Source organism: Arachis hypogaea, chromosome 8, assembly GCF_003086295.3.
Source record: "Arachis hypogaea cultivar Tifrunner chromosome 8, arahy.Tifrunner.gnm2.J5K5, whole genome shotgun sequence".
NCBI lineage: Eukaryota > Viridiplantae > Streptophyta > Magnoliopsida > Fabales > Fabaceae > Arachis > Arachis hypogaea.
The window spans coordinates 18,728,520-18,740,412 of NC_092043.1; the positions used below are offsets into that span (position 1 = coordinate 18,728,520).

General features: G+C 37.9%; 1 protein-coding gene across 1 annotated transcript; it reads left to right on the top strand.

Moving 5' to 3' along the window:
- Window positions 1–10,984: 10,984 nt before the first annotated feature.
- LOC112705109 (uncharacterized mitochondrial protein AtMg00810-like) lies at window positions 10,985–11,634 on the top strand. The gene is made up of 2 exons (XM_025755969.1): window positions 10,985–11,093; window positions 11,249–11,634. Exons 1-2 carry the CDS (start codon window positions 10,985–10,987, stop codon window positions 11,632–11,634), a joined length of 495 nt encoding a protein of 164 aa, XP_025611754.1.
- The last annotated feature ends 259 nt before the right edge of the window (window positions 11,635–11,893 follow it).

Below are 11,893 nucleotides of genomic sequence, written 5' to 3' on the forward strand. Positions count from 1 at the left end.
ATTCCACAACTAGTAAAGCATATAGGGTTTATCATCAAGATGCTAGAATTATTGAAGAGTCCATACATGTTACATTCTGTGATACTAACTTGGTGCAAAGCATTTTGGAAGATGGTGATGCAGGAAATCAGGCTCAAATGGAAGATGAAACTGCTCAGAATCATGAAAAAGAAAATTCTGGACAAGCTGAACCAGAAACTGCAAATGCTGAAAAATCAAGAGACAATTCCATTTTGTCTCATGAATCTGAAGGAAACTCTGCAGACAGCAGCTCACAGAATCCCTTGGTGACTGAATCCGCATCCAAGTCCACCAAACCTCGTGAATGGAGATTCTTGAAGAATTATCCTGAGGAATTTGTCATTGGGGACGTCTCTCATGGAGTGCAAACTAGGTCTTCCACTAGAAAAGAAAATGAAAGTTCAAACGTTGCCCTTCTTTCACAAATAGAGCCTCAAAATGTCAAGGAAGCACTAAATGACCCCTCTTGGGTTAAAGCTATGGAGGATGAGCTTCTTGAGTTTGAAAAAAAACCAAGTGTGGACTTTGGTTCCAAGGCCAAGTGGAAAGAAAGTGACCGGCACCAAGTGGATATTTCGGAACAAGTTAGGAGAAGATGGTAGCATTGCAAGAAACAAGGCAAGGCTAGTGGCACAAGGATATGACCAAGAAGAAGGAATAGACTTTGATGAATCCTTTGCCCCGGTTGCACGAATGGAAGCCATTAGACTTCTCCTAGCCTATGCTGCATTTTGTGGTTTTAAACTATACCAAATGGATGTGAAATGTGCATTTTTGAATGGTGTGATAGATAGAGAAGTTTATGTGGAGCAGCCTCCTGGTTTTGAAAATAAAGAGCATTCTAATCATGTTTTTAAATTGTCTAAAGCTCTCTATGGTTTAAGACAAGCTCCTAGAGCTTGGTATGAGAGACTTAGCTCTTTTCTTTTGAAAAATAGTTTTCAAAGAGGCACCACTGATACAACTCTATTTATCAAGAATTCTAATGATTCTTTTATCTTAGTCCAAATATATGTTGATGACATTATTTTTGGATCAGCAAATGAATCCCTTTGTACTGAATTTGGAAAGCTCATGACAAGTGAATTTGACATGAGTATGATGGGTGAACTTAATTTTTTCCTTGGGCTACAGATTAAACAAACTGAAAATGGTATTTTCATTCATCAAGAAAAGTATGCCAAGGAATTAGTTAAGAAATTTGGTCTTGAAAATGCTAAAACCATGGGAACTCCCATGCACCCGAATTCTAAATTGGATAAGGGAGAAAATGAGAAAGATGTTGATGAGACTAGGTATAGAGGGATGATCGGTTCTCTTATGTACTTAACTTCCTCTAGACCCGACATTGTGCAAAGTGTTGGATTGTGTTCTAGGTTCCAATCCAAACCTAAGGAGTAACATCTTTCTGCGGTTAAAAGGATCATTAGATATGTTCGTGGCACATCCAACTTTGGTCTTTGGTATCCTAAGACTGATGATTTTTCTGCAGTTGGTTATTGTGATGCAGATTTTGCTGGTGACAGAGTTGATAGAAGGAGCACTTCTGGTTTATGTTGCTTCCTTGAAAAGTCCTTAAATGTTTGGTCAAGTAAGAAGCAACCAACAGTGGCCTTATCCACTGCAGAGGCTGAGTATATAGCTGCTTCTTCATGCTGTTCTCAGCTTTTATGGTTAAAAACACAGCTTGCTGATTACAAATTGAATGCTGAAAATATTCCTTTAATGTGTGATAATATGAGTGCCATCAATATTTCTAAAAATCCAGTTTTGCACTCTAGGACTAAGCATATTGAAGTGAAATTTCACTCAATAAGAGAACATGTCCAAAGAGGGGATATTTGTATTCAATTTGTTAAATCAGAAGAGCAATTAGCAAATATTTTTACTAAACCATTAGCTGAAGATAGATTCTGCATGCTTAGGACTTGTCTAGGAATTTTGAGTTATAATTCTTTGTTTGAAAAGTGCTGATGTGCTTGCTGGAGAATTTTGTCTCATGAACAGGTATGAGACAATTTTGGGCAGATGATGAATGTTTCCTTCAAAATAGCGTGTTCTGGGCTCATAGCAAGTGAAAAATCAATCTGGGCCAACATCAATTCAGATCTGGGTAGTCCTATATGTTTCACCAATTCAAACCACATCTGGGCCCAATGTGAATGTTACATTCTTACTTGTGTGTTAAAGTTTTCATTAAAAGTTTGTTTATGGCCCGAACAAAGGTTTTGTTTTAATTTTTGATTTTGGTCCAAAATGAATTTCAATTTAATTCTGATTGCCATTCAAAATTTAAAATTAATTTCCTGTTTTAATTTTAAAAATCAAATAAGATCTTCTCTTTATGAGGTCATGTCTTGTCAAGTCTTTTCAAATGATGATGCAGTTGCATGGTTTTGGAAAATTACTTTTGGGTACGGTTACCAACACTCCCTCTCTTCCCTCCATAACTTCTCCTCAACCATTCGGTTTCTTCCCTCTCACACCACTATCTCCCTTTCATCAAAAGCATCATTTTAACCAAAATGAGGAAGAAAGTCATTGCAAAAAGGGCTCCTCGTGAGAAGATTTACAAACTACCCACAAAGCCTTCCACTCGCTCTCAAGACCGAACCTTCACTCCATCTCCTTCTCCTCCTACCTCTCCTCCTCGCTGTGACCCCATGGCTCGGACCAAGAACACTTCAAGATTCCCTGCCTCTGCCAAGCCAACGCCACCACCAAAAGTCACAACATCCAAGCCAGGTTCATCGAAACCGAGTTCATCCAAAGGAAAGCGACCTGCAGCACCAGAACCTCCACCTGAGTCCACACAACCAAAATCTAGGTCTGTTCCATCACGTTCTCAAAGAGGTAAAGCTCGAGTTCCTCTCTCATCTGTTAGAGAACCAGAAGTTGATCCTTTTGCTCACAAATCACACTATATGACATCTCACTCTGACTTTAACCCCCATCGTTTCAAATCTGCCATGAACCACGATTTCTATGAGGGAGTTATTAAGTATCGTACTCTATGTCCATCTTTTATGGCTGATTTACCTGATTTGAAAAAGAAAGGTTTTCCTTTTGTTGAAAACTTGGAATTTTTAGACTGGAATCACCTTTTTGACATCAAAAAACCTGTATATCCTCAGTTGGTCAAAGAATTTTATGCGAACATGACTTATCATGAAGGAAGTGTGCATTCTTATGTTAAGGGCAGAGACATCTTTTTAAATAATGAAACTGTCAGTGATGCATTGAAGTATACTGATGTTGGGCCTTGTGCTTACACTTCGGTTAAGTGGGATGAAGGTGTTGGAATTTCTTATCTTGATGCATTGGCTCACATTTGTGAACATGTTTCTTTAATTGATGGCATCACACCCACTCACAAAGCCCTAGGATATCAACGTGCTCAATTACACCACATTGTCAACCACATTTTGATTCCTCAAAGTGGTTCATATCAAAGGGTTTCTTACACTGACACACTTATTTTATATGCCCTTATTACAAAAACAGAAATCTCTTTTGCATACTTGATGGCTAGATACATGTTTGATTTTGTTCGAAGTACAAAAGATAAAGCACTTCCTTATGGCATGTTTCTAACTTGCATATTTGAGCATTTTGGTGTTGACTTGACCAATGAGAAATATGAAAATAGACATTCATACCTAAAGGGGGGTGGTTCAGTGAAACAGAACAAAGGACCTACTAGATCTGAAAGAGTCGTCCTAGATGATGAAGATGAGAACTTTGTCCCTGAGGATTCTCCTGTTCCTTCCACCGAGGGTACTTCCATTTCCACTGGGAATAAATCCACTCTGCTGAATGTGGTCAAGGATGTTGCTCAAGAATTTGTATCTTAATCAAATCACATGATTGCCATGAGCAAGGAACAAAGGAAGTTAGCTAGCAAGCATGAGAACTTTCTGAAGAAATCAAGGGATAGGGTGGCTGTGCTCATGACCTTCATTGATAACCTTCACAATGATGAAGATATTGCCACTGATGTTGAAGATGATGCTGTTTCGGAGGGGAATGGTTTTGATGCCTAGGATTTGTCTCATAAAAACTGCTGCTGCTCTCTTTTTGTCTCATGATTTCTGCTTCTTTTGCTACTTTTGAACTATTTCATTTTGGATGACTGTAATAACTCTTAATATTGGTGCACTTTAGACAGCTTAATTAGTACTTTGGTCTGTGCTCTAACTCTTTTCTGCAGGATACAAGACTTTGTTTTTGTTGCTCTTATCCGCCCTTGATGACAAAAGGGGGAGTAAAATTATTAGCAATAGGATAGGATAGGATAGTAGATCCTAGTACCTCTTACTTATTCTTGCTGCATTAATACTTGTTTTCACATGCTGAATTTGTTTGCTAATAATAACTTGATGTTGGGCTGATTATGTGATGTTGCTCATTTGATATCTCTTAGACAAGATAAATGTGTATAGCTCTTTATTGTGCTTTCTTTAAGTACAATGCATAAACAGGAACAAAGAGGAAAGCATAAATCCAGGGGGAGCTAATCTTGAAAAAGAAAGGGGGAGCAACATAAAAGCAAATGACAAAAATCAAAGGGAGTTTTCTAAACCTAACTCAAACTTATTTCCTTTTGATTATTGCTTAAATCATGTTTGTTATTAAGGGGGAGATTGTTGAGTTAAGAAATTAACTAAATTAATTAATGATGACAAACATTATTTTTGAGCAAAATAAATAATTAGTGTTGATTAATTATATCTACTTATTAACTAATTGTTTATTGTTGCAGGCCAAATGTTAATAGTCCAAATGGAATAAAAGGCATTCAGCAAAGAATATTGGGCTAAAAAGCAAAATAAAGAGCCCAAGCAAAAGTAAAGGAAGAAACCAAAGAAATTAAATCGGGCCATGCATACTAATACCCGATCCAAGCCCGAAATGGTTTCAGAATTGAAATTCCCTCTCTCTTGCTTAACTAAAAGCAACGCTCTTCTTCCTTCTAATCAAGTCACATCAAGATTTCAGAAAAAGCAAGAAAGAGAAAGAGAAGAAAAGCTTCTTCCATAAGCCATTAACCAAAGAAGCAAGAGAGAGAGAATTGAAGCTTGAAGCACAGAAGCTAAAACAGAAATCCCAAGCTAAATCAAGCTTAAGAAAGGTAAATCATATCATCTTGCATGCATCAGATCTTCATCCTTTCTTCCCTACTCTCTGCTCTATCCGAAAATGGCTTTAAAGGGAAAGTTGTTCTCTGCCCTATTCTGCTGTGTATCTACGGTCTTAATCAAGACTTGGGGACCAAGTTGGTGTTCAAGGGTTCAGATTTGGTTGACCATTGGAAAACAAGTTCGGTTACTTCTTCATGGCTTTCGGTCAAGTTGGAAAAGTCAGAAGCAAAGGTTACTCTTTGATGTTAAAGATGAAAAAGTGAATCTGTGAGTTGGTGAAGCTCAAGGCTCAAGGTGTTGACCTTGGATGAAGAACCAAGGAACGTGCATGAAGATAAAAAGGAGCTTGCTGTTCATTCAGAAGCAAGGAGAGAAAATCAGAGTTTGAAAGTTTTGTTCTGAAAAAGCTCTTTGAAGAAGTTCAACTAACTGGACAGTGTAACCTACTCAAAGGTGCATTCTGCCAGTATGAAGAACTGAATCAGAGGCTTGCTAATCTGGTTTTTCGCATAGCACAGAGGCTGTTGTTGAAGTCAATCTCCTTCATGTTTTTCTGATTGTAATGTACTTTTCTAAGCTTATCTTTCTGTAATTTCTTGAGAGAAAAGGCAAAGTGAGAAAGCTTAAGAAAAAGCCATGAGTGAAAAGGCTGAGAGATACACTTGAGAGAAAAGCCTAGAGTTATTTTCAGATTTCTTTAGGTTGGTTAAGTGTCTTGTATCTTATTCCTGTTTGGTATCCCTTTCTTAGTTGGGTTAGCACTAAGAGTAAATAGTTAGGTGTTAGCATAGCCAATGTCAAGTTAGGTTAGAACTTGAGTGTGAAATTGGTGTATGTAATACTGTTAACTATAGTGAAATTCTTCCATATTTGTGGAGGAGACTGGATGTAGGTTGCATAGCACAAAGCAACCGAACCAGGATATATGCTGGTATAAGCCTTTTCTTCTCTGTCATGTTCTGTTTTCTGTTATTCATGAGACAAAAATAAATTGTCTCATAAATTTCCGCTGCTGAGTTCAAACAGAATCAGATTTGTAACTTTGCTTTTAAAAAAAGTCAAAACAGCAACTTAAAAAGAAGGCATAGATTCAACCCCCTTCTCTAAGCCTACTACAACCTTCACCAAGCATACCAGCTTATGCTGCATCAGCCCATCACAAAAAATAGAAAAACAGCTCACTTTGTTCCTTAGTGCAGTAAACAAGTCCAACAATTCCTCATAGCACCGTTTAGCAACATTAAATGATTATGTATATATTTGCTAAAAGCAATATGAGGACAGCTGTATCATGTAAGGATAAGTGTAGCTCTGTAAAAGCAAGCAAGGACACAAAGGACACACACACTAACCCAAGGACATCACCAAAGCACTGTTGTGGATCGTGGTTATGCAAAACACAAGCTTGCATAGAGCAGCAGCAAAGAAATGGAGCAGAATGGAAAAGAGTAACATGCCAAGGAAGAAAGAAACACAAAGGACAGCAGAGGTAGTGGTGGAGCTCCTCGGACAGTAGGGGAAGTGGAGCAGGATGAAGAAAGGACTGCATGCCATCAAGGACCACTCCAACGGGCAGCAAGGAAAAGCAAAGAGGATGAAGCTACAATGAAGCCTAGCTAAAGATATATAACAAGCCTCACTCAAACATCTCAAGTCAAGAAAGAGGGCACACACATTCAGAGCACCATCTCTAACACAGAGCTGGAATCTCTTTCTTCTACTCAAGCTTAATTCTGATCTTTGTGTTATGGCTGTCTTGCGTTATTTTCTGTTTTGAGAAAAGACAAATATGTGAGGATCAAAAGCCAAGAGAGAAAAGGCAAGAGTGATGCAAAATAGCCACCATTTTTCTTCTGTTGTAATTTGGGTATATGAACTAGGATTAGTTCCCCTTGCCTAGTTGGGATAGCACTGGGTGAAGTCAGAATCTGTTTGATTCCCCTTCCAAGTTGGGAAAGCACTTTGGGTTGCTAAGCTTTGGGAAGAAAGCTTAGGGGTAGATACTAGTTGAGTTAGGAATTAATTCAATAGTATTGGTGTATGTAACCTGAGAATTATAGTGAAAATTTCACCATGGTTTGTGGTGGAAACTGGATGTAGGATTTATGGCACTGAGAATCCGAACCAGGATACATGCTGGCCTCCTTTCTCTTTTCTTTGCCCTTTTAATGTTCTGTGTATGAGATAATTTCAAATAATCTCCTGCAACTTAAGCTTCCACTACAACAGAGTTTGAAACTCTAAGTTTTAAGCTAACTTGATTCAACCCCCCTTCTCAAGTTCATCTAGAACCATCAATTGGTATCAGGAACAAGGTCTCAAGGAGTCAAGTTTCACAGCTTGGAGTAAATATCCATGGCCAACAACATGAATCCCAACATCGTGGCTTTCACTCTCATTGAAGGACAGTCTAATAATAGACCTCCCTATTTCAATGGCAGCAACTACTCTTACTGGAAAGAGAGAATGAGAATCTTTGTGCAGTTAATCGACTACAATATCTGGAAAATCATCCTCAACGGACCAGACGTCCCCACCAAACAGAACGCTGATGGAGAAGTTGTGGCTAAAGAAGACAACGAATGGACAGAGGAAGAAAAGAAGAAGGTTGAACTCAATGCCAAGGCAATAAATCTGATGCACTTCGCAATCAGTTTTGAAGAGTTCAGAAAAGTGTCAAGGTGCAAAACGGCTAAAGAAATATGGGACAAGCTCAGACTCACTCATGAAGGCACCAAGCAAATGAGGGAGACCAGAATTGACATGCTGATGAAGGAATATGAAATGTTCAGCATGAAGGAGGATGAGAGCATCGATCAAATGTTTGAAAGGTTCTCAATAATCATCAACAATCTAGATGCCATGGGAAGGAGCTACTCTGAAGAAACCTTAGTGAGGAAGATCCTGAGGATTCTCACAAAAAAATGGGAAGTAAAAAGCACAGCCATCTCTGAAAGGAATGATTTGATCAAAATCACCTATGATGAGCTAAGAGGCAAGTTGTTGGCCTATGAAACCACTCACATGTCTCAAGACAAAGATGACAAAAAGAAAAGTATAGCACTAAAATCAAGAATGACAGCCCAAGGAGAAGAATCTGATGACAGTTTCTCAGATGAAGAAATGGTGCTCTTTGCAAGAAAAATGAGAAGATTACTGAGATACAAAAACAAAAGCAAAGGAAGCTCTTCATCCAAAGATGTCAAGAAAGATCAAATCAAATTCACATGCCATCACTGCAAGGAGCCTGGTCACTTCAAGTCAGATTGTCCTCAACTTAAGAAAGGAGAAAAATCCAAGAAAGACAAAAAGAAGGTGATGATGGCAACATGGGAAGACCTGGAGAACGACACCAGCTCGGAGAGCTCTGATCAAGAAGCTCAGCTATGTTTGATGGCAGACCATGACGATGAAAATGAGGTAGATCTTTCTGACTTATCTATTGATGAACTACAATACATTATCAAAGACATCTCTGTCAGTTCCAAGAAACTCTTGGACAAGTATGCTAAATGCAAGAAAGAAAATGAGGCTTTGAGGATTGAAAATGATCTTCTTTTGAAAAAGGTTAAGGCAAATGAAACTGGAAATGAAAAGCTTTTAAAAGAAGAAAACACTGCCTTGCAAGCTGAATTAGAAAAATTCAAACTCAAGCATGAATTTACTGCTTCCACTAATTTGATTTCTGAAAACAAAAAGCTGAATGAACAAATAAAAAGTTTGAATGAAGACTTAGCTAAGTTTGTTCAAGGTTCTCAAAATCTGAACAAACTGCTTGCTAGTCAAAGGTTTGGTTCTGAAAAATCAGGACTTGGGTTCAAAGAGGAAAGTAAGGCAGTTTTCAAACAAAACTTTATAAAATCTGAAGCCTCCTCTTCCAAGCTTTTCAAACCAAAAGGATTCAGCAAACCTCAAAAATCAGTGAGCAAGAATTGGTGCTACAAGTGCAACAGAAATGGTCATAATCCTCTTCAATGTTTCATCTTTCCTAGGTCTTTTGGTAATGATAGTAAATTATATAAAGTTGTTCATGATTTTAATGCTCTTGGGCAACCAAGAAGATTTCACATCAAAGGATCCAAATGGATTTGGATACCTAAGGTTAGTTGAAGAACATGCAGGTTTGCCTTGCATCCAAAAAGAAAAAGGACATGTGGTATCTTGATAGTGGATGTTCAAGGCGTATGACTGGAAGGGATACTTTCTTCATTAAACTCAACAAGTATGATGGAGGATTTGTCACTTTTGGAGATAATGGTAAAGGTAAAATAATTGCCATTGGTAAGGTTGGCAAAGATTTCTCAACTTGCATAGATATTGTCTTTTTAGTTGATGGGTTAAAGCATAATCTATTGAGCATAAGTCAATTGTGTGACCTTGGATATGCTGTAACCTTTAGGAAATCTGATTGTAGAGTCATAAATGAAAAAACAGAGGTTGTTTTATTTGTTGCCAAAAGAAGTTATAATGTTTATGGTATCACTCTAGATGATCTAAAAGTTCAAAATGTAACTTGTTTCTCTTCAATGGAATCTGAAAAATGGATGTAGCATAAGAGGTTAGGACATGCTAGCATGTTCCAAATCTCTAAGCTTCTAAAGAAAGGCTTAGTTAGAGGTCTTCCTAACATAAAGTTTGATAAGGACATCATTTGTGATGCTTGTCAAATGGGTAAATAAATTAAAACCTCTTTCAAACCCAAGGAAGATGTCTCTACTAAGAAACCATTGGAGTTGTTGCATCTCGATCTGTTTGGACCAACTAGGACTCAAAGTCTTGGAGGAAAGAGTTATGGCATGGTAATTGTGGATGACTATATTAGATTTGGCTGGGTGTTCTTTCTTGCTCATAAACATGAGGCCTTCTCTGTTTTTGAAAAATTCAGCAAAAAGATTCAAAATGAAAAAGGTTTAAAAATTGTTTCAATTAGAAGTGATCATGGTAAAGAGTTTGAAAATCAATTCTTTGAATCCTTTTGTGATGAACAAGGCATATCACATAACTTCTCTTGTCCAAGAACACCTCAACAAAATGGTGTTGTTGAGAGAAGAAATAGAAGTTTACAAGAAATGGCTAGAGCTATGTTATGTGAATATGAAATTCCTAAGTTCTTGTGGGCTGAAGCTGTGAATACAGCTTGCTATATTTTAAATAGAACTATCATTAGGAAATTTTTGAAGAAAATCCCATATGAACTTTGGAAAGGACATCCTCCTAATCTTAGTTATTTTCATGTGTTTGGATGCAAGTGCTTTATTCTGAATATCAAAGAAAATTTAGGAAAATTTGATCCTAAAATACATGAAGGCTTTTTTCTGGGTTATTCCACAAATAGCAAAGCCTATAGGGTTTACAACAAAAACTCTAAAACTGTTGAGGAGACCATGCATGTCACTTTCTGTGAATCTAACAATGTTCCCAGTATTTGTATTGAAGATAGTACAGGTTTTGAAGCTGAGGCTCCAAAGATCACTGAACCAGTTCCACAAAATCCAAGTTCTCATGAAGTTGCACCTATTAGCAGCGAAAATCCAAATTCTGCAGGAGACAATTTGAAATTATCTCCTGTCACAGCTGAAAACACTGATGCAGAGGTTATTGTTGATCAAGAAAAACCTGAATCTTCAACTCAAATCAAAAGGCCCAGGGAATGGAAATTTCTGAAAAATTATCCTGAGAAATTCATAATTGGTGATCCTTAAAAAAGTATTTCAACAAGGTCATCTTTGAAAAGAGCCGAATCCAACAACATTGCTCTTTTATCAAAGATTAAACCTCAAAACATCCAAGAAGCTCTTGCTGATCCATCTTGGGTGTTGGCCATGAAGGAGGAATTGCTGCAATTTGAGAAGAATCAGGTCTGGTCATTGGTGCCTTATCCACATGGAAAGAAAGTCACCGGCACTAAATGGATTTTCAGAAACAAGCTGGGTGAAGATGGATCCATAGTCTGAAACAAAGCTAGATTGGTTGCTCAAGGATATGATCAAGAGGAAGGGATTGATTTCGATGAATCCTTTGCACCTGTAGCTCGAATGGAAGCCATCTGATTGCTCCTTGCTTATGCTGCTCATTGTGGTTTCAAGCTTTTCCAAATGGACATTTTGCTAAGCTAATGACCAATGAATTTGATATGAGCATGATGGGAGAGCTCAATTTCTTTTTCGGCTTGCAAATCAAGCAAACTGCAGAAGGCATATTCATCCATCAAGAAAAATATGCAAAGGAACTTGTCAAGAAGTTTGGGATGGACTGTGCTAAGCCAATGGGAACCCCCATGCATCCTAATATCAAGCTTGATAAGGATGAACATGGCAGAGATGTTGATGAGACACGCTATAGAGGGATGATTGGATCCTTGATGTACCTTACCTCCTCAAGGCCTGATATCATCCAAAGTGTTGGAGTTTACTCACGGTTTCAATCAAAGCCTAAGGAGTCCCATCTCTCAGCTGTCAAAAGGATCATCTGATATGTGCTTGGTACCACTAACTATGGTTTATGGTTTTCTAAGACTGATTCTTTTCAATTAGTGGGTTTCTATGATGCAGATTTTGCTGGGGATAGGATTGATAGAAGAAGCACAAGTGGCATGTGCTGCTTTCTTGGGAAATCCCTCATTGTTTGGTCTAGCAAGAAGCAAGCTACTGTGGCACTTTCAACAGCCGAAGCTGAGTATATTGCAGCCTCCTCTTGTTGTTCTCAATTATTATGGTTGAAAACTCAACTAG